This window comes from Phocoena phocoena, chromosome 3 (assembly GCF_963924675.1).
Source record: "Phocoena phocoena chromosome 3, mPhoPho1.1, whole genome shotgun sequence".
NCBI classification, from domain to species: domain Eukaryota; kingdom Metazoa; phylum Chordata; class Mammalia; order Artiodactyla; family Phocoenidae; genus Phocoena; species Phocoena phocoena.
The window spans coordinates 167621984-167645175 of record NC_089221.1 but is presented as its reverse complement, the minus strand read 5'-3'; the positions used below and the strand labels follow the sequence as shown (position 1 = coordinate 167645175).

General features: G+C 44.8%; 1 protein-coding gene across 1 annotated transcript; it reads right to left on the bottom strand.

The window, feature by feature from the left end:
• Positions 1-18241: 18241 nt before the first annotated feature.
• On the bottom strand, positions 18242-20993 carry CD209 (CD209 molecule). The gene is made up of 8 exons (XM_065874893.1): positions 20954-20993; positions 20731-20805; positions 20531-20617; positions 20142-20231; positions 19790-19882; positions 19395-19546; positions 18793-18905; positions 18242-18383 (listed from the first exon to the last, which is right to left on the bottom strand). The coding sequence occupies exons 1-8, from the start codon at positions 20991-20993 to the stop codon at positions 18242-18244; spliced, it is 792 nt and encodes a 263-aa protein (XP_065730965.1).
• Positions 20994-23192: the final 2199 nt, after the last annotated feature.

Genomic DNA, 23192 nt, shown 5'->3' with positions numbered 1-23192 from the left:
GAGTGAAACATGGGAATAGCCATGAACATTTTGGAGGAAGCACACTCCAGCCAAAGGAAATAACAGGTGCAAAGGCTCAGAGATTTACTGTCATTTATTTAATAGACATTTATTCAACACCTCTTAGGTACCAGACACAGTCCAACGGCTGTGGATATCGCAAAGAACCAGCTGCAATCTCTGCCCTCATAGAAGTCACACATAAAACCAAGAATTCCAATTACTATGTTACTGAAAGGAAACGTTCCATAAACTCATTTCTTTTTCTAATCAATGGCTTTCTCTCCTACTTTCCTAATTCGCAAGCAGCCCAGGTTTTCCTTCTTTTCTCTTGAATTGTCCAAGAGTCTTTAGGGACCCTAAAACCCAAGTGTGGGAGGAGAGGGAGCAGAAAGGTTTCCACCCCAAGTGGAGACTGGGTCTGAATCAGACCATTCTTGCAGCTCCTCTCCAAACCACACAGTGGCGCTGTTGAAGACTGGTCTCCAGGGTCTGACCAATGAGATGGGCAGCCTTTTGGGTCCAGATACCCACAAGGCAATGCAGTCCTTTGCAGGAGGGCAATTATAGTCCCCCCAAGGGACATGTGGGCTGAGATACAGACCAGGTACCCACCATCGCAGGAACTCCTTATCTTAAGTTGCACACAAATTCATTGACCAGATATTTAATGACTGCCTACTATGGCCTCTTATGCATTCATTTAACAAATATTTCTTGAGCTCCTACTATGTGCCATCCCCTGTTGAAGGCCATGTCATGGCAAATAAGACAATCAACCCCAGCCCAGCTGGATCTAAATCCAAATATTTGCAAAGCCAAACTTTGGGGAAAATATCCGGTAGAAAGGATTTCTTAGAAACAGACTCACAGGGACTTCCCTGGTGGTTAAGAATCCGCCTGCCAATGCAGGGGACATGGGTTCAAGCCCTGGTCCGGGAAGATCCCACATGCCGCGGAGCAACGGAGCCCTTGCGCCACAACTGAGCCTGCGCTCTAGAGCCCTCGAGCCACAACTACTGAGCCCACGTGCCTAGAGCCCGTGCTCCGTAACAAGAGAAGTCACCGCAATGAGAAGCCCCCGCAGCGCAACGAAGAGTAGTCCCCGCTCACCGCGACTAGAGAAAGCCCGCGCGCAGCAACGAAGAGCCAACGCAGCCAAAAATAATTAAATACAATAAATTTATTTTTAAAATTAAAACTCTATTAAAAAAACCTGATTTGTCAAGTGAAATCCTTAATGGCTTCATTCTCAATCCCTTGTTATCCCCCCCTTCCCCACCTTCTCTCTCTCTCTCTTTTTTCCCCCTTAGTTAAGAAAAAGTCTTTACGTTTTTATCACTGTTTACGTTTTAACTCCTTTTGCTCCCTCTCACTGAATCTCCTTGTGGCTTTTGATTGTGTTCCCTGACTCCTGGAGATTTTGAATATCAGTATATGTTGATTCACTCTTCTGGTTTGATTTTCTATAAATTTTACTCTTTTACCCATCTTTTTCTTCTTTTTCTTATTAATTTATAGAACTTCACTAGTGAATAAGTAAAACTTGGTGGGCACACACTCTGAAACAAATGAGTAATAAACTAGTTGCAGAGGCAGCCGTGGTCTAGATCCCAATAACCTAGGATGGCAAGAAGCAGAAACCACTTGAGATGCATAGCGCCGGGACATTTCTGTAACTTACACACACAATCACACCAAGTGTGTAAGGATGTGTATCGCCCACGTCATGATCTTGGAGAGGCAGCAGCAGTGAACGGTGGCTCGAAGCGAGATCTTAGTTCCCTGCCCAGGAATTGAACCTGGGTAGCCTGGATGAAAACCAGGAATCCTAGCCGCTACACCAGCAAGGGCTAGAGGCTAGAAGCAAATTTCCCCTGGCTCTTACTCCCATTGAAAAACGCATTTCGCAAGGAGGCAAAAACTGTAAAAACAGGCACAAAGTGTATTATTAGAGACACCGCACAGCACAAGTGGGAGAGCACATAGAGAGGCAGTTTGTTTAGTTAAGACAGAAGCAAGGCAGAGATACACACCTGTAGACAGAAGGGTGTGGGCGTCCTCCCTAATGAGGAGTAGTACAGTAAAGAGGCTGTTCCATCATTTATATAGGGCAGTTCTTCCGGGTCTCTGTTTACCTCTGGCCAACTATCTGGTTTCTTTTTCCACACCTGACCTGCCCTAGGACCCCCCCCCCAGCATGCGCCTACAACTTTTTTTCAAGATGGATTCCAGCCCAGAGGCCTATAAGGGGCCTTGGCATCACCTATCGTGGAGTGGTGCCCCCTCTTTTTGGACCCCCAAGGAGCCTGTGCAGAAGCACAGGTGAAGTGTCTCCCTTGCTCCAAGGATGGGACATATGTGACCTCTTGATCTTTTCCTCAAGCAGGGTTTAGCCCCTCTCTGTTCCTGCCCTGACTGTTATCTTAAAGTGTCCTCGGGAGACAAAGCCTGGTTATTTACGCTGTTTCTGTTGTTATTTCCATCTCAAGGTGCAGACAGGAGGCCAGGTGTAAGTACCTAATCTGGAGCGCATCTATCTCCTGCCTCAGTCAGAGAGGCTGCCTGTAGTACAGAGTGGGGAAGAATGGTTAGACATTAAAAGTCAGCAGTACTCAGAGACCAATGCAGGGCTGAGGAAGATTATTGTCCACAGAATGGGAGGGTCCCGCTCCCCTTCCTAGAAGTCCTCTGGTTCGGGGACACAAGATCCATCTTGCTTTTGTCATCAGAAATGGAACGTGAATCAATAGGGGCTGACAGCTGCCTTACCAGCAGGAGGTTACAGTGGGGCAGGACCTTCAGGGAGGGCACACCCTCCTCCTGGGGCTGTCAAGGACAGCAGTACTCAGGGGGGATGAGGGCTCAGTGGGAGGAAATGGAAGAAAAACAAAATCCACAGGCTCAGTGGGAGGAAATGGAAGAAAAACAAAATCCACAATCTCACCAGAATATGTTCTTAGGAAAGGATCTAGATGGAATGGATTCATCAGCTGTTATGGAGGAGAAGCAGTGAATTTGTTTGGGGGCACGAGGAGGTTTTCTGAAAGAGGTAGCACTGGAACTGGACCATCAAGGACTTGTGCACTGTTGACAGAAAAAGGAAGGGTCTACCAGGCAGAGGGCACAGCCGAGGCAAAGGCAAGGAGGCAGGAACATGGGTCTCTCTTGTATATACCTGTAGCTGATGCTGCCTTGGGGAGGTCGGGGGAGATGTCCGGTGTTGCCAGGCAACCAGAAGGCTGTCCACTCCCTGTCTTGTGCCCAGAATTTGTCACAGGGGAAATTAAAGGGAAAGGGAGGTCCCAGGCACAAGCCAGGCCACAGCCCTCTAACCTTTTAGCCCTGGCCCACTCCAGGGAAGGGAGACCCATTGGGGGGGGGGGGGGGCGGGGAGCAGGGAGGTGGGAAACATGTGACCAGGGACTTTAGAATACCATTTTTTTATAAATGAATTTTAAATTAATTTTTATTGGAGTATAGTTGCTTTACAATGTTGTGTTAGTCTCTACTGTACAGCAAAGTGAATCCGCTACACGTATGCATATATCCCCTCATTTTTGGATTTCCTTCCCATTTAAGTCACCTGACCAGGGACTTTAAAACCATGTGATGAGTCTGGGAGGCACAGGGGACTATGAGGACCCCTAGAGGCATCTGACTCAGCCTGGAGGATCCTGGAGGACTTCCAGGAGGAGGTGATGCCTGGAGAAAAAAGCCAGAATTATTCTGGAGGATGAAAGAGTGTTCCTAGCATGATATTAACACTTGGAAAGATTGGGAGAAGAGAGGGCCTATGACTCTTCAGAGAAGCTGAGGCTAATTCAGGGGCAGTAGTCTGAGAATGGGGTGCCAGCTGGGGCCAGATCATACAAGGACTTGAATCGTGGAGACAAGGGGTTTGGACTAGTATGAGAGGAAAGTGAAAGTCATGGGATTCAGTCCCAAGGCCAAGACCACTCTGTGATTTCCATTCTCTCCAGAGACAGGAAGCTCACTACTCACCAGGGAACCCAGCTCAGGGCAAAGGGTATCTTATGCTTTGGTTGCGGCTGTTAGTTTTGGCTTTGCTTTGGGCGTGCTTTATTTATTAAGCACGCACAAAGATATGCCAGAGAAAAACATGAAAACCTGCATGCCTTTCACTCAGCTTTATCAGGTTTTGACTTCTTCGTGTTTTTGAGATCTTCTTAAAAGTAAATAAATTATAGCTGATAGCCCCATATGCCCCCTCTGGTCTTATTTCTCTCCTTCCTTTCCCAAGGAAAATGCCCTCCCGAACTTGGTGTTTATTCTATTAAAACCTTTCTGAATTATGTGTGCATTTAGACAATATATGGGGTTGTTTTGCACATCTGGAAGATTTACCTAAACGGTACCATGTGGTCTACATCCTTCCACAATTTATTTTTGTCCCCTCCACATTGCAATTATGAAATATATCTATTTAACACTCATTCCTCATTAAAAAAAAAAAAGATAAACACAAGAAAACAAATGCTGAAGTAAACAAAGAACAGGATAGAACTTCCTTCATTTGATAAGTGGCAATTTCCAGGAACCCACAGAAATGTCTTACTCGTGAATTATGAAAAACATTTTTGGTAAAATCAAGAACAAAATAAGGATGCCCATCTTGCTATTTCCCCAGTGCAATAATAAATAAGACCTAAAATTTTTGGAAAGGAAGAGTGAATGTTAACAGTGATCATATTTCCAGAAAGTCCTAGGGACTTAACTTCTGGACTAATTAAAGGACTCACCAAGATTAATGTACAAGGGAGCAAGCTTCTATGTTCTAGCAGTGAACATTGGAAAATAAGAAACAAATCCTCTACCTAATATAAGAAAATCCCTTGAACATTAAAGAATAATCATAACAAGGCTATGAATAAAGCTGTTATTCTACTAAGAATGTGTCTGAACAAATCCCCAAAAGAACACTCAGTATTTTAAAGAGTTTAATTCTCCCTAAATGAATGGATAGATTAATGCTATCCCAATTAAAATCCTAAATAGATTTTTTGATAAAATTCTTTTATTGTGGTAAAATATGCTTGACATAAAAATCTACCATTTTAACCATTTTATTTATTTTTTAAAAACTGAAGTAGAGTTGATTCACAATGTGGTCATTTTAACTTTTTTTTTTTTTTTTTTTTTTGCGGTACGCGGGCCTCTCACTGTCGTGGCCTCTCCCGTTGCGGAGCACAGGCTCCGGACGGACGCGCAGGCTCAGCGGCCACGGCTCATGGGCCCAGCCGCTCCGCGGCATGTGGGATCTTCCCGGACCGGGACACGAACCCGTGTCCCCTGCATCGGCAGGCGGACTCCCAACCACTGCGCCACCAGGGAAGCCCTTAACCATTTTTAAATGAACAGTTCAGTGGCATTAAGTACATTCACGTTGTCGTGCAACCATCACTACCATCCATCTCCAGAAATTTTCCATCATCCCCAACAGAAACTCTGTCCCCATTAAACACTCACTTTCCATCCCTTCCTCCAGCCCTTGACAATCACCGTTCTACTTCCTGTCTCTATGAATTTGACTCTTCTAAGTACTTCATATAAGTAGAATCTTAAATAGATTTTTTTGAGTCTTTTTAAAGAAACTTAATTTGGAAATAATTTTAGAACCACAGATGAGTTGCTACCAAAATACAGAGTTTGGTGTACCCTTTATCCAGCTTCCTCTGTCAATAACATCTTATGTTACCATCGTACATTTGTCACGGCGAGAAAATTCCTACCGGTACAATACTATTAACTAAGCTCCAGGCTTCATTAGATTTCATGGTTTTCCACCAGTGTCCTTTTTCTGTCATAGGATTGCATCCAGGATCCCACACTATATTTAGTCATGGTGAGACCCTGTAACTCACATTGGGATTTGAACCCGCACGCTGGGACTCGAACCCAGCCCAAACCCAGATTGGGACTTGAACCCCCAGTCATTTAACTGAGATCACACACCTGGTCTCAGGGCTTAATGAAGTTTAGGTTCTTGATGTCTCATCGCAGAAAGAATTCAGTGAGAGACAAAATGATAGGTAGGAAGTGGATTTATTTAGAGAGAAACACACTCCACAGACAGAGTGTGGATTATCTCAGAGTGCTAGAGTGGCACCAGGGTATGGGGTGGTCAGTTTTTGTAGAGGTGGGTAATTTCAAAGGCTAATGAATGAGAGAAGAATTCCAGCTATTTGGGGGAAGGGGTGGGGATTTCCAGAAACTGGGCCACAGCCCACTTGTTCACCTTTATGGTCGGCCTTGGAACTCTCATGACGCCTGTGGGTGTGTCATTTAGTTTACTGATGTGTTACAAAGAGCGTATACTGAGGCTCAAGGTCTAGTGGAAGTTGACTCATCCGCCATCTTGTACCTATTTGGTTCTAATCAGTTTATGTCGTGTCCTCGGGCTATGTCATTCCTTTAAAGGTTGTGCCCTGCCCCCTTCCCTCCTGTTTCATTTGTAGTAGTTTGTTCAGCCTGCCATAACAAAGTACCACACACTGGGGGGCTTAAACAACAGAATTAATTTTCTTGGATCTGGGGGCTGGAAGTCCAAGATCAAGGTGTCAGCAGGGTTGGTTTCTTCTGAGGCCGCTCTCCTTGGCTTGTAGATACCCATATTCCCCCTGTGTCCTCACATGGTCTCCCTCTGTGTGTGTCTGTGTCTTAATCTCCTCTTCTAACAAGGACACCAGTCACATTTATCACATTTATCCATTTATCCACCTAGGAGTGGAATTCCTGGGTCTTATGATAACTCAATGCTTAACAATTTGAGGGACTTCTGAACTGTTTTCCGAAGTGGCCACAGCATTTTATATTCCCAGCAGTAGTGCAAGAGGGTTGCAATGTCTCCACATCCTCAAGGACACTTGTCTTATCTTTTGGTTGCCAGCTCTAGTGGGTGTGAAGGTTTTGATTTGCATTTCCCTTGGGGGCACTCATTAAAAATGCAGATTCCTAACCCACTCCCAAGACAGTCTGATTCAGTGAGTCTGGGATCAGGCCCAGGAAAATCAGGGGGGTGGTCTTTCTTTTCTGATAATTAGGTTAACTTCTCATTCAAAACTCATCCAGTTTCCTCCTGGTGGCACATTTCATCACAACTGAACATGTGTTCGACCCATACAATTAGATGAAGCTGAGGCCAAAGAAGGTAGAAATGGAAGGGCAGCATCTCTGACCCGCCGACAATCACTGTAAAAAAGGACTTTCAGTGACCCATGCCAATTCATCATTTGCTGGTTGGTTTACTCCTGTTTGTGTTGTTTTTCTGTTACTTACAACTAGACACATCCTGGCTGACACACATCCTCAGAGCTGACAGAGATGAAGCCAGTTATGGGTCCTGAAGCCAAAAACACTCGGCCTCTGTGTACTGGTGCCGAATTGAATCTCAGAGACAGGGTTTTAAGTGAAGTAGGAGAGGATAGCTTGGGACTTCCCTGGTGGCACAGTGGTTAAGAATCTGCCTGCCAATGCAGGGGACACAGGTTCTGAGCCCTGGTCGGGGAAGATGCCACATGCCCCGGAGCAATGAAGCCCATGCACCACAACTACGGAGCCTGCACTCTAGAACACAGGAGCCACAACTACTGAGCCCACACGCCACAACTTCTGAAGCCTGTGCACCCTAGAGCCCGTACTTTGCAACAGGAGAAGCCACTGCAATGAGAAGTCTGCGCACTGCAAAGAAGAGTAGCTCCGCTCGCTGCAACCAGAGAAAGCCTGCACACAGCAACGAAGACCCAATACACCAATAAATAAATATAAATAAATAAATTTTAAAAAAGAAAAGAATAGCTTTATTGCTTTGCCAGGCAAAGGGAAACACAGTGGGCTTGTGCCCCTCAAAACTGTGTGTCCCTACCTGGGGGGATCTGGTGAGGAGTTTTACAGCAATTGTTTGAGGTCAGGGTTGCTGATAACAACCAGGGTGTGTGCAGGGCCTGCACTCCTTTAATCTGGCCTCAGGGAGTCTCCAGATGAGCTTCTCAAGGTTATCAAACAGTGATCTTCTCTGGAATAAAGAATGCTAACATATTCCATTTGTTAGGGGTTTTAATTCTGTAAAGAGCTCAAATATATTGTTACGTGTATCCGTTGAGGGGGAACCAGGACCTGCCCCAAGGCTGCCCTAATGTTCTTGGCTGCCCCTCCCTTGTCTCTGCATCACCTCCCTTCCCTGATTAGCAATTGTTCAAATCTGCCCTTTGGAACTCAGGGAAGGTCATGGAGGCTGGAGTCTATCCCTACAAACAAGAAATGGGAAGTCTAGACCTCTAGACTTCTGGGAAATCTAGAATGCATAGCTTTTGAGGAAAGTGAAAGCAAGAAGGAAGAGAGAAGAGCTCTAATCTATAGCAATTGCATGGTGAAAAGGAACAGAAGCAAAGGGGGGAAATGTAGGGCCTTCAAGACAAAATTGTAGATCTCCCACCTAGAGTAATGAAAATAAAAACAAAAATAAACAAATGGGACCTAATTAAACTTAAAAGCTTGTACACAGCAAAGGAAACAATAAATAAAAAAGAAAGACAACTCACAGAATGAGAGAAAATATTTGCAAACGAATCAACCGACAAGAGATTAATCTCTAAAATATACAAACAGTTCATGCAGCTCAATATCAAAAACAAACAAACAGGGTCTTCCCTGGTGGTGCAGCGGTTAAGAATCTGCCTGCCAATTCAGGGGACACGGGTTTGAGCCCTGATCTGGAAGATCCCACATGCCACAGAGCAACTAACCCCATGCACCACAACTACTGAAGCCTGCGCCTAGAGCCTATGCTCCGCAACAAAAGAAGCCACTGCAATGAGAAACCCGCGCACCACAACAAAGAGTAGCCCCCACTCGCCGGAACTAGAGAAAGCCCACGTGCAGCAACGAAGACCGAAAGCAGATAATAATTAATTAATTAAAACAACCTAATCAAAAAATGGGCGGAAGATCTAAATAGACATTTCTCCAAAGAAGACATATAGATGGCCAAGAGGTGCATGAAAAGATGCTCAACGTCACTAATTATTAAAGAAATGCAAATCAAAACTACAATGAGGTATCACCTTACACCAGTCAGAATGGCCATCATCAAAAAGTCTACAAACAGTAAATGCTGGAGAGGGTGTGTAGAGAAAAGGGAACCCTCAAACAGTAATACATACTGTTTGTGGGAACGTAAATTAATACAACCATTATGGAGAACCGTATGGAGGTTCCTTAAAAAACTAAGCATAGAGCTACCATATGATCCAGCAATCCCAGTCCTGGGCATATATCCAGAGAAAACCATAATTTGAAAGTCCACCTGCACCCCAATGTTCATAGCAGCACAGCTTACAATAGCCAGGACATGGAAGCAACCTAAATGTCTATCAACAGATGAATGGATAAAGAAGATGTGGTACATATATACAGCAGAATATTACTCAGCCATAAAAAAGAATGAAATAACACCATTTGCAGCAACATGGATGGACCTAGACATTGTCATACTGAGTGAAATAAGTCAGAAAAAGACAAATATCATATATCATTTATAGGTGGAATAAAAAATGGTACAAATGAACTTATTTACAAAACAGAAATAGAATCACAGATGTAGAAAACAAACTTATGGTTACCACAGGGGGAAGCTGGGTCGGGGGAGGGATAAACTGGGAGATTGGGATTGGCATATACACACTACTATATATAAAATAGAAAACTAATAAGGACCTACTGTATAGTACAGGGAACTCTACTCAATACTCTGTAATGACCTATATGGGAAAGGAATCAAAAAAGAGTGGATATATGTATATGTATAACTGATTCACTTTTTTTGTACAGCAGAAACTAACACAACATTGTAAACCAACTATACTCTAATAAAAAATTTTTTTTTAATTGCAGGTCTCCCCACCTATTCCTGCCACCAACAAAACAAACCAAAACAAAATCCACTAAAGTAAGTCGGCTTTGCTGCATTGACATAAGCAGGTGACATTGAGCTGCCTATCACATAAAACATCCCCAATATATGACACATACGAACAAAAGGAAAATAGTAAATTCAGAGAGAGCAATTGAAAAGATTCACGAAATGAAAGTTCACACAAATCAGCTAAGGAAATAGTCCCCCAGAAAAGGAATCAGGAAGTAAAAGAAAACCGTAAGTCTCCACTTTGAAGAGAATTAAATCTAATCAAACAAGCATTTGAGGATATGAAAAATCATCTTACATCAAAAATTCAAAAACTAAAGGACCAAGTACTGAGGTGGGCAGAAAAGAAAAACAGGGGTAGATGATGAGAGGTTTGAATCAACTCAGGAAATAAATGGAAGAAAAAGACAAAATTATTTCAGAAATGCAGAATAAATTATAAGGTACCCAAGAGAGAATAAACTCAGATGAAAGTGTAATAAAGGGCATTGGATAAAAGCAGAAAAACGACTAAGAAAGTGACAATGGGGGCTTCCCTGGCAGTCCAGTAGTTAAGACTCGACACTTCCAGGGCTTCCCTGGTGGCGCAATGGTTGAGAATCTGCCTGCCAATGCAGGGGACACAGGTTCGAGCCCTGGTCTGGGAAGATCCTATATGCCGCGGAGCAACTGGGCCCGTGAGCCACAACTACTGAGCCTGCGCGTCTGGAGCTTGTGCTCCACAACAAGAGAGGCTGTGACAATGAGAGGCCCGCGCACTGCGATAAAGAGTGGCTCCCTCTCGCCCCAACTAGAGAAAGCCCTCGCACAGAAACGAAGACCCAACACAGCCAAAAATTAAAATTAAAAAAAAGATCTATTAAAAAAAAAAAAGACTCCACACTCCCAAAGCAGAGACACAGGTTCAATCCCTGGTCAGGGAACTAAGATCCTGCATGCTGCATGGCATGGCCAAAAAACAAGAAAGCAAAAAAAAGAAAAGAAAAGAAAGTGACAATGACATGAAGAAAGAAGTGAAAAGGGATTAAGGGGAAATGAACGGAAATGGAATTTCAGACACTGAAGGAGTAATACATGCATTATTGTGGTCCTTGAAGAAGGAAAACAAAACAAGAAAACAGAGCTGATATTTAAAATCATAATCCAAAAAAATTCCAGAAATAGAAAATCACCTGAAATTACACACTGAGAGGGCTCGCCAGGTACATGGGAAAATTAACCCAGATGGTCAATTCTGAAACATATTCCAGTCAAGCTACTTGATTTCAAAGATTAAGATAAAATCCTTAAGCCTTCCAGATCAAATAATTTACAAAGTCATAAGAATTAGACTGGTATCAGACTTTTCAAAACTAATGTTCAAAGCAAGACAACAATGGAGGAGCATTAAAAAAAAGAACTCAATGAATGACAGTTTGAATCAAGGATTCGATATCCAGCCCAGCTGTCCTTCGAATACGTACAAGAAATAAGGAACTCTGTACCCACTAGCCTTTCTTGAGAGGATTCCCTTCATCCAAAAATGGGATTTTTTTTTCTCATAGAGGCATGAATTAGAAATTTGTAAATTGGTGCAGCCACTGTGGAAAACAGTCTGGAGGTTTCTCAAAAAACTAAAAATAGAACTGTGATATGACCCAGCAATTCCACTCCTGGGTATTTATCTAAAAAAAACAAAAACATTGATTCAAAAAGATATATGCACCCCAATGTTCATAGCAGTATTATTTACAATTGCCAAGACATGGAAGCAACCTAAGTGTCCATCAAAAGGTGAATGGATAAAGAAGATGTATCACATATATATACATATATATATATATACACATATGTACACACACACAATGGAATACTACTCAACCATAAAAAAATGAATGAAATTTTGCCATTTGCAGCTACATGAATGGACTTGGAGGAAATTATGCTAAGTGAAATAAGTCAGACCGAGAAGGACACACACTGTATGATATCACTTATATGTGGAATCTAAAAAATACAATGAATTAGTGAATACAACAAAAAAAGAAACAGACTCACAATATAGAGAACTAGTGGTTACCAGTGGGGAGAGGAAGGGGAGGGGCAATAAAAGGCTGGGGGAGTGGGAGGTACAAACTATTGGATGTGAGATAGGTTACAGGGATATACTGTACAACACAGGGAAAATATCTAATATTTTGTAATAATTATCAGTGGGAAGTAACCATTAAATTTGTGTAAAAAATACAAATCCACAGCTAACATCATACTCAATGGTGAAAAGCTGAAAGCATTTCCTCTAAGATCAGGAACAAGGCAAGGATACCCAGTCTTGTCACTTTTATTCAACATAGTTTTGGAAGTCCTAGCCACAGCAATCAGGGAAGAAAAAGAAATGAAAAGAGTCCAAATTGGAAAAGACATAGTAAAACTGTCACTGTTTGCAGATGACATGATACCATACATAGAAAACACTAAAGATGTTACCAGAAAAACTGTATAAAAAATAAAAATAAATAATTTTTTTAACAGAAGAAAAAAGAAATTCTGAAACTCCTTCCTGTGTATTCTCTAGCTGAACAAATAAGCAAATATATTGTGGATAATGAGAACCACATTTCTCACTGTTGGAGAAAAGGTGTTACAAACAAGGAAAGGGGAAAGGCTAGGGACTTTCCTGGCAGTCCAGCCAGTGGTTAAGACTCTGAGCTTCCACTGCAGGGAGCATGGGTTCGATCCCTGGTCAGGGAACTAAGATCCTACAAGCCGTGTGGTGAAGCCAAAATAAAAGGGGTGGGGGAGGAGGAAGACCAGAATGAACTCTGTGATGTTGGACTACAAGTAGGGTATCAATATGAACTCATGGTTTTTAATATATGTGTACAGATAAGTAGATACAGAAATACAGACATGTAGTATGTGTATGTATGCCTATTTGTACACATGCATGTGTTTCCAAGCTCTGTCTCCCAAGAAGACCTAGAACAATGGACACAGCAATGTCAAAATCACACCTAAACCACAAGATACCAAAATTGGTCTATAAAAGTTTGATGAGAAATGGAATATTTTCTAACTCCCAACGTTATCTCCTCACAAGATATTTATTCATCACAAAGACTCACTTTGCAATGGAGTAAGCTGATGGGCACCACCTTAACCAGATAATTGTGGTTACCGCCAACAATAATAGACATAACGACATCACGTAACCTTTGAGATTAGGCACTGGGAAGTATGCAACACCACTTCTGCGGTATTTTTGCCAAAAAGGGTAACCTCAGTCTAATCAGGAGGGAAAAAAAACACACCAGATAAACTCAATCTGAGAGACAGTCTACAGAAAAATTCACCAGCACTCATCAAAAATGTCAAGAGCATGAAAGACAGGACAAGACTAAACCGTCACAGATTGGAGGAAACTAAAGAATGATAATTAAATGCTATGTGACATCCTGAGCCAGGATAGGACCAAATAAGTTCTGTAGTTGGGTTAATAATAGTGTATCACTGTGACGTTCCCGGGTTTGATCATTATACTGTGGTCCATAAGATGTTAACCTTGGAGGAAGGTGGATGAAGAGTATTTAGGAACTTGTGTCTTTTCTCCAACTTCTCTTGTAAGCCTTAAAATCATTTCAAAGTACAGAGTAAAATAAATAAATGCACCCAGCACTTCTTTAACTCATAACTTTTATCTCAATGCAAAGTTTCTATCGAGTTTGTGCCTTTAGTGGTTTCTCCACCAGCTGAGCTCCAAGATAGAGACTCAGGTATAATTTATTTGGGACATGACCCTGGGAAGCATGACAAAGGCAGTGGGGATGTGAGAAATGGAAGGGAAGGGAACAAATAATGAGGATGTTAATAAGGAAGTAATGATGGTGGGCAACTGAGGCTGAAGATTTTGCCTCAGAGTCCTCCTTCCAGAAGGATAAGTGAGCTGGAGTATTTCACCATTAACTCTGATCAGTCATTAGAGATGTGGTGGTATCATCATTCCTGGGTGTTCCTGACTGCCTTGTATGTGGGCAGGGAGGACTCTGATGGTCAGGAAAAGTCTTTAGGTGGCCAAGTGTCTCAGATGCTGGGCATTGGACATGGGGGGGCTGGTACACCCAGAAACATGCATCAGTCAGCTTAAGTTGCATTGCAGTAACAAACAATCCCAAAACAGCTTAGAACAACAAAAGCTATTGCTTGCTTATATGACAGGTCTGTGAGGGTGGGCTTCTGATATTCCCAGTCCTGTGTGAGTCTGGGGTATCGTTCCTTCTAAAGCTCTTGAGTGGTTCTTTCTTGGCCTCATATAATTTCTCCCCATGCGTGTACCAATCAAAACTCCACCAAAGATTGAATTGGGGGGGGGATTTCCCTGGTGGTACAGTGGTTAAGAATCCACCTGCCAATGCAGGGGACAGGGTTCAGTCCCTGGTCCAGGAAGATCCCACATGCTGCGGAGCAGGTAAGCCTGTGCACCGCAACTACTGAGCCTGAGCTCTAGAGCCCACGAGCCACAACTACTGAAGTCCTTGCGTTCTAGGGTCCGCGTGATGCAACTACTGGAGCCCGCACACCTAGAGTCTGTGCTCCGCAACAAGAGAAGCCACCACAATGAGAAGCCCGCGAACCACAACAAAGAGTAGCCCCCTCTCGCCACAACTAGAGAAAGCCCAAGCACAGCAGTGAAGACCCAATGCAGCCCCCCCCCCCAACCAAAACAAAAGATTGAATGGAGACCATCTAGAGATTCTTAGAGCTCTCTCTATTCAGTTCTCTCTTCTTGGGACACTGTCCATTGAATTCTGCCTGAATTCCCAACTCTATCTCCTCAAGCCAGTGAGAACTCAGAGCTCTGCTTGGGTTTACCTTCCCTGCACTGCAAACTGGAAACTCCTTCCAGGCAGTCAGCTGGGCCAATTGTAGGGCTCACCTTGTTTCTCCCCTTTCAAGGACCACTGCATTACACTTATCTCCAGAGACTGAAAATAATTCTTTCATATACTTTGTCCAGTTTTTCACTTACTTCAAGCAGGAGCTGGTACCACATCTTGGCTGGAAATTATCATGGGGATCTCTTAATTCCGTCTTTACAAACACAAGCTGGCAAATAGAAATTGTAATAATTACTGGAGGGATTTTTCTTGAGAAAAGCCATTCTAGCATTCACTGAATTTGGACAGTGTGATTCCTGGATCATTTTTGTTTTCAACACAGTTCAACGGTTTCCATTTTTTCCCCCTTTGTCCCCTTTGATTTCACTGGAATTATTTTTAATAATCAATTATGCTAGCCTCATAGAATGAGCTAGGGAGAATTCTCTCCTCTACATGCCAGGTGCATGGCTGGGAGCCGAGGTTCTGGAATTCCTCTGTGGACAAGTTAATAAGAATCTTCTACACGATGCCACAAATAGCAAATACACCCCAGCATCTCAGCAATGTAACACAACACAGTCATGGCCAAAACACACTCTTGCAAAACTGTTGCAGATCAGAGAGGCTATCTTGCATCCAAGTTGCAATTGTGGGTTCCAACGTTGCCAAGGGGACAGAAGAGTGTGCAGGGAGGTGACCACCAATCGTTCTTAAATGTCCCAGTCTGGAAATGACATGGTCAATCTAGTCTCAGCCCATCTATTTACCAGGCGTGGTTCTGATGCACTGTTTGTAATGAGTCCCATGAGCCCAGCCTGAATTTGGTTCAGTTCCCCCAGACGCAGGCTTTAAGACAAGGATTTCAGTACGAGGTTGATTTGTTGTGTCATCCTCAGAGGGCACTAGGAGAGAAGGGAAGGAAGCCATAAGAAAGCATTATTTTTTTTAAATTTTTATTTATTTTTTGGCTGCATTGGGCCTTCGTTGCTGCACGGGCTTTCTCTAGTTGCGGCGGGCAGGGGCTACTCTTCATCGCGGTGCGGCTTCTCATTGCAGTGGCTTCTCTTGTTGCGGAGCACAGGCTCTAGGTGTGCAGGCTTCAGTGGTTGCAGCACGCGGGCCCTAGAGCGCGAGGGCTTCAGTAGTTGTGGCTCGCGGGCTCTAGAGCGCAGGCTCAGTAGTTGTGGCACACGGGCTTAGTTGCTCCATGGCATATGGAATCATCCCGGACCAGGGATCGAACCGTGTCCCCTGCATTGGCAGGCGTATTCTTAACCACTGCGCCACTAGGGAAACCCCAAGAAAGCATTATTGGCATTATTGAGCAGGTGACTTTTTCCTCTTGCTAACCTCTAAGAGCTCTGAAACATGCCTCAGAGCTGTCTAAGTCAAGAGCAGAGAGAGTTGGGATATTACCCACCAACTCATTGAGATTTACCTCGTACAGCACATCCATAAGAAGTACAACACGTGGTAGACAGAATAACATCCCCCCTAAAGATGCCCATGTCCTAATCCCCAGGACTTATGAATACTTTATGTTACATGGAAAAGCAGGAAGTAAGGTTGCAGGTAGACATAAGGCCCCGAATCCGCTGATCTGAAAATTGTGAGATTAGACTGCATTATTCAGGTGGGCCCAATGTAATCACCGGGTCCTTTAAACGTGGAAGAGGGAGGGAATTCCCTGGTGGTCCAGTGATTAGGGCTCCGTTCTTCCACTTCAGGGGGCACGGGTTCGATCCCTGGTCACGGAACTAAGATCCCACAAGCCGTGCAGCGTGACCCAAAAAAGAAAATTAAATGTGGAAGAGGGAGGAAGAAGAGTCAGTGTTTGAGCAAATGCAGGGTGTGAAAGCCTTAGTCCTTGCTGGCTTTGCAGAAGGAGGGAGGGAGCTCCCAGCCAACGATTGCAGGCAGCTTCTAGAAGCTGGAAAAGACAAGAAAGCAGATTCTCCCCGATAACCTCCAGAAAGGAAGGCGGCCCTACTGACACCTTGATTTCAGGCCCATGAGACCCATTTTGGACTTCCAACTTCCAGAACTGTAAGATAATACATTTGTGTTGTCTTAAGCTACTAAGATTGTGGTAATTTGTTACAGCATCAATAGGAAACTAATACACATGCCTAGAAATAATGTGTTTGTTTGTTTTAATTTAGGGACTTCCCTGGTGGTCCAGTGGGAACCAACTGGACTGTGGAGTTAAGACTCCACACTTCAACGGACTTCCCTGGTGGCGCAGTGGTTGAGAGTCCGCCTGCCGATGCAGGGGACACGGGTTCGTGCCCCAGTCCGGGAGGATCCCACGTGCCGCGGGGCGGCTGGGCCCGTGAGCCATGGCCGCTGAGCCTGTGCGTCCGGAGCCTGTGCTCCGCAACGGGAGAGGCCACAACAGTGAGAAGCCCGCATACCGCAAAAAAAAAAAAGACTCTACACTTCCAATGCAGGGGGCCCAGGGTTCGATCCCTGGTCAGGGAACTAGATCCCACGTGCTGCCACTAAGACCCAGACAGCCAAATAAATAAAAATTTAGAAAAAAAATTTATATGAAGAAAATCATAAACCTTTACATTTTTAAAGTACCCTAAGAGGGGAGGGAGGGTGGGGGAGGATGGATTGGGAGTTTGGGGCTAGCAGATGCAAATTATTATATATAGAATGGGTAAACAAGATCCTACTGTATAGCACAGGGAGCTATATTCAATATCCTGTAATAAACCACAATGGAAAAGAATATGAATTTTTAAAATATATGTATGAAATCACTTTCCTGTACAGTGAAAACTAACACAACATTGTAAATCAACTTTACTTCATAAACTATATTTTGAAAAAATAAAGTACCTGAATAAATAATTGGTTCATGAATCAATGAGCACATAGATAGCTAGACAGACACATACATACCAATATGTATTGTATATATATACATATATGTATATGTGTACTTTCCCAGCCAAAATTACAAACTGATTCAAAACTGTATCTGGGAAATAAAATACACAGTAGTAGAGAAAAACATATTGAAAAAAGACAATGTCCTAATGTACATCAAACAGATTATCAAACTATAGTAACTGAAAAAAAAAACCTATAGTAACTGAAACAGTGGCAAGGAACAAAAATAAGTTCAATGGGACACATAATGCAATGTATGACTTTATTAAGGGGATGTCATGGAGGAGCTGAGGCGGGGCTGAGACCATCAATAGATGAAAAAAGATGGTCTATAGCCTATGGTGGGATGGGTCCTAGAGGATAAGGCGGTCTCAGAATCTGCCTCAGGATCTCGAAGACCTCCGTACAGGAGGGAGATGGGAATTCACCAAAGGGAAAAACAGAAACGGGTGGGGCCTGAGAGAAACCAGCAGACCGCATGTGTCAGTTGCCTGATCTCTGCAAACCGGGACAGGGTGGGGTGGGGGGGAGGCAGTGACCCTCAGAGGGCCGGGCAGGGAGACGAGGGCTTCTCACAGATCCAGGAGTTTTGTGTGCTACATTTGCCATCATTCCAGCCATCGTTGTACAATTCCACACAGTCCTCATCTTCGTGGTTGTTGGGTTCCCCTTTTTTCCAGAAGCTGTGAACCCCATGAGAGCTCTGAGCCCCCTACTCCTCCCAGAGCCCACCCCCAGGCCCCCCCTTTGGAGGAGCTGGTCCCTGGGCTTTGGCAGTAAATTGCCAAGAACCAGCCAGAGGGTGGTGAGGAGTTTGGAGACAGGGTTTTGGAAATGTGGGTTAGGGTTAGAATCCACCTCCATTAGCATCAGCTCTGGCAAAGTTAAATTGCAGATTCTTGGGCCATTACCCAGACTTACAGAATCTGAGGCCCCCACCACTACCACTCCCACCCCCAGAATGAAGGCAGGACTCTGCATCTTCACCAAGCTCCTCAGGTGATACTTTCCAGTCCCACAGTCTGAGCAACCCTGCTTTGAAGGAGGGGCGTCCCTGCCCACACCCTCGGGCCATTGTCACTGGGAGGTCACCTGAGTTGGAGGGGGCTGTTGTCCACCCATTTCCAGGTACCCTCATTGTGGTGGTCACTGAGGCCAATCCAGGTGGGTTTATTATATCTGACATACCAAATCTTCAGGAATTTCTGGGGGTGGGGGTGGGGAGAGGGGTATCAGGAGGAAGATCCCTGAATGCCACGCATCCCATGTCTTCCCACGTTCCCATGGTCCCCTGCCTCCCATGGAAGTTCCTTTCACAGTCTAGCCTATAGCCCCTACTTCAGTTGTATGTGTTCACATGTGCATGGAGGCTGTGGATGTGTGTTAATACACATACATGTGTGGATATGTGTTAACTTGTGTCTCAGTTGACATACATTATGTGTGGTCTCGAGGGTACTCTAAATTCCTTTTCTGTCCAGACATGGGCTCCTCTCAAACATGTTCTTCTCTCACTTGACCTTCCCGAGTCCATTATGGTTCCTCCTCCAGGAAGTCTTCCCTGACTGCCTCTCACCTCTCACCCCCATCTGCTCCCTGGACCTCCATCTCTCAGAGGGCAGAGGAGTGCGGCAGAAAGCTGTTTGTTGACCAGTCATATGGCCCAGCCCCAAGGGGAACTTTGCCCGGCCCACCTGCTCCTCAGGACTTTTGATGATCACCAGCTGGGCCCCAATGTCCTTACAGGAGGAGACAGCAGATTTCCAGTCACTCTGGGTCCAGGAGAATAAGTAGCAGCTCCCCTGGAAGAATTCCCAATTCCAAGGACAGGGACGGCACAGGCCAGCTGGGAAGGAGGAGTGGAGTTGGGACAGAGAGGTCACTTGGCTCCTAGGCCCCAGACACCTGCATCAGACCTTGGGAACCTAGGGTCAGCCCCTGTGTTCAGCTGTCAGCTCAGTCCTCAAGAAATCCATGCGAAAGAACCCAGCTCTGCCCTGCCCTCCTCAGCGTGGCAGCCATAGAAGGTGGGTCCCAGCCCCACCCACAATCCTGTGACTCCCTCGTGACTTTGACATGGGACCCTTACTCAGGGTGGCATTCATCCAGGTCAGGCGCTGCAGAATCTCCTCCAGGTTTGATCGCATCTGCCCCTGTGCAACATCAACTGGAGGGAGAGGACCTCAATTATTAAGCACCTACTGTGTGCTTGGTGCAGAGAGGGCCCCATGAGAACATTATGTACGGATCTCACAGGAACCTGAAGAGCCCATGACACAAAGAAACTGAGGCTCAGAGAGTGACTTGCCCAACATCACCAGCCCCCAGGACCACTTGCAGGGCTCCAATCCACTCCCCCACTCCTGCCCTCTCTCCTTCACCCCTGGTGGTGATGGTTGGTCCAAGGTCATGCTCCCTCGGAGCCCCATCCCCTCTCTGACTCCGGAACCCGGCGTCCAGCCCCCCATCCAGGCTGTTGTTCTCCACGTGGTGGTCCCCCAAATCTCTCTGCAGAAACTGGATCCTGGAAACTACAACAGAGCAGAGAATTCCCCCTTTATGAGCGCCGACTCTATCCCTGACCCGGTGCCAAGTCCGGTTTCAAGGTCTCAGGGAAACTAAGCTCCCCATAGAGGAGGATGCACTGCATTTCACGTGAGGAAACAGGATCAGAGAGGGGGAGTAACTGGCCCATGGTCACACAGAAGGTGACACGGAGCCCAAACGCCCCAGCCCTAGTAGGTCTGGGGAATGTGGAAAAGGGCAAAGACCATCCCAGAGAGAAAACCCAAAGGGACCCAGGACTCCAAATCCACAGATGCTGACTCACCTTGAACCAGGGTGGTCAGCTGGAGCATGAAGAAAGCCAGTGAGATGAAGAGCAGCAGGGGAAGCAGAGGGTTCTGGGTCAGACACCCTGCAGGACCAGCAGATGGGCAGAGCTTGGGGCTCAGGGGCAGACCCTGTCCCACCCCACCCCCAACCACCCCCTTCCCTAGTCGCCTGCTCCTGAACCAGCCGCTCTGGTACCTGGTGAGCTCCTCAAACTGCGTAGGAGTCCAGGATGTCTCTCAGCCAATGTCCGGCCCCCAAATGTCTCCTCCTCTGAATAGGACAGAGCACATGCAATTGAACTTGGAAGCCTGCTGACTCCTCTCTCAGAACTGCAAGCTGAAGGCCAGGCCCCAGCACCTTCAGAACACTGGGGCCCTGTCATCCCCACCATCACCCCAGACTGGGGGTCCAGCCTAACCAGAGCCACCCGGTTCCTTGGGGTTACACATCTCTGCCATCATCCTTTCCTCTCTGCCCGTCTTTCTAACTCCTCTCTGAACTATGGTTTTTATAACCCCACTTATTTCCCTCTGTAGCCCTTCCTCAGATCTGTTCTTTCTCAACTTAGGAAGAATGAGGAACAGGATGCGGATAACACTTCCTCTCAGAAAAATCCGGGGAGGGATAAAGCGCCTGACACAACTGAGAGGTCAGTTAGGATCGGGCAGAAGCTGTGCAGTCAATTTTGGTGCCAGAAGGCACTGTTCCAACCCCTACCCAGTCCTGGGACCTTCAGCCTCACATTCTCAGAGCCTCAGTTTCCTCAACTGTGAAATGAGACAATTACCCTGCCTCACACTGTAATTGTAAGGTTTAATACAGCGCACTAGTAATGGGTATAAATGGCCTATTCTAATGATGAATGCTCAGAAATAACAGCACTTAAGCATGTGCCCACTGTTCCCCCTGGTGTGTGCTCTCCCTCACTGTAGCAAGTAATAAGCCCGGATTTGTTAACCACAGGTGTGTTCCTAGTGGTCTAACAGTTCTCACAACAGCCCTATGAGATAGGTAGTTATGATCCTGCTTTACTGATGAGGAAACTGAGAAACAGAGAGGGCAAGCAACTGCCTGAGGTCACATAGCTCAAAAGCAGTGGGGCTGGGAGTTGACCCATGAGTCCCTGCTTAACCACTACACAAAGCAGTTACTTTTTTCTCCTTTGTAGTTACTAAGTATTTTGTAGAGAGTCACTTTGAAACTTTGTGTACTGAGCTTCCAATTTATTTCTGTATGGACCCTGGTCTCCCATCTGATGCAATTGGGTGTATGTTACAATCTTTTTTTTTTTTAATCTAAAGTGAGTTTCTTGGGGCTTCTCTGGTGGCGCAGTGGTTAAGAATCCGCCTGCCAACACAGGGGACACAGGTTCAAGCTCTGGTCCAGGAAGATGCCACATGCCGCAACTAAGCCTGTGTGCCACAACTATTGAGCCTGCGTGCCACAACTACTGAAGCCCGCATGCCTAGAGCCCATGCTCTGCAACAAGAGAAGCCACCACAGTGAGAAGCCGGTGCACCGCAACCAAGAGTGACCCCCCTCGCCACACTAGAGAAAACCTATGTGCAGCAACGTAGACCCAATGCAACTAAAAATAAATAAGTAGAACAAATAAATTTATTTTTAAAAATAAATAAATAAAGTGAGTCTCTTGTAGACAGCATATAATTGGATCATCTTTTTATTCATTCTGTCTATCTCTACCTTTTAATTGGAGAATTTAACTCTTTTATATTTAATGTAATTACTGATAAGGTAGGGCTTCTATCTGCCATTTTGCTATTTGTTTTTCATATGTCTTATTTCTTTTTCATTCCTCAGTTCCTTCGTTACTACCTTTTTTCATGTTAAATAGATACTTCCTTCTTTTTTTTTAAATTGAAGTATAGTGATTTACAATGTTGTATTAGTTTCTGGTGTACATCAAAGTTATTCAGTACATATATATTCTTTTTTCATATTCTTTTCCATTACAGTTTATTACAAGATACTGAATGTACTTCCCTGTGCTATACAGTAAATCGTTGTTGTTTATCTATTTTATATATAGTAGTTTTTTATATAGTAGTTCACCCTCTCCAGCGTTTTTATTTATTTGTTTGTTTGTTTGTTTGTTTGTTTTTGGCTGCATTGGGTTTTCGTTGCTGCACACGGGCTTTCTCTAGTTGCGGCGAGCAGGAGCTACTCTTTGTTGCCGTGCACAGGCTTCTCATTGTGGCGGCTTCTCTTGTTGCAGAGCACGGGCTCTAGGATGCTCAGGCTTCACTAGTTGTGGCCCACGGGTTTTGTTGCTCCGTGGCATAAGGGATCTTCCCTGACCAGGGCTCAAACCCATGTCCCCTGCATTGGTAGGCAGATTCTTAACCACTGCACCACCAGGGAAGCCCTCCAGCATATATTATTTGTAACTTTTAAATTTTATTTTTAAATTTATTTATTTATTTATTTTGGCTGCACCAGATCTTAGTTGCAGCATGTGGGATCTTCATTGCGACATGTATTGCAGAATCAGTTCCCCGACCAGGGATTAAACCTGGGCCCCCTGAATTGGGAGCTTGGAGTCTTACCCACTAGACCACTAAGGAGGACCCCTGTAAATTTTTAATGGTGGCTATTCTGACTGTTGTGAGGTGGTACCTCATTGTAGTTTTGATTTG

Coding starts and splice junctions, on each gene's coding strand:
- CD209 (XM_065874893.1), bottom strand. CDS start 20,993: ATGGCAGAGATGTGTAACCCCAAGGAACCGGGTGGCTCTG. Junction 20,618..20,730: donor CAGTTTGAGGAGCTCACCAG/GTACCAGAGCGG, acceptor CTGGTCCTGCAG/GGTGTCTGACCCAGAACCCT. Junction 18,384..18,792: donor AACAGCCCCCTCCAACTCAG/GTGACCTCCCAG, acceptor TGGGGTTCACAG/CTTCTGGAAAAAAGGGGAAC.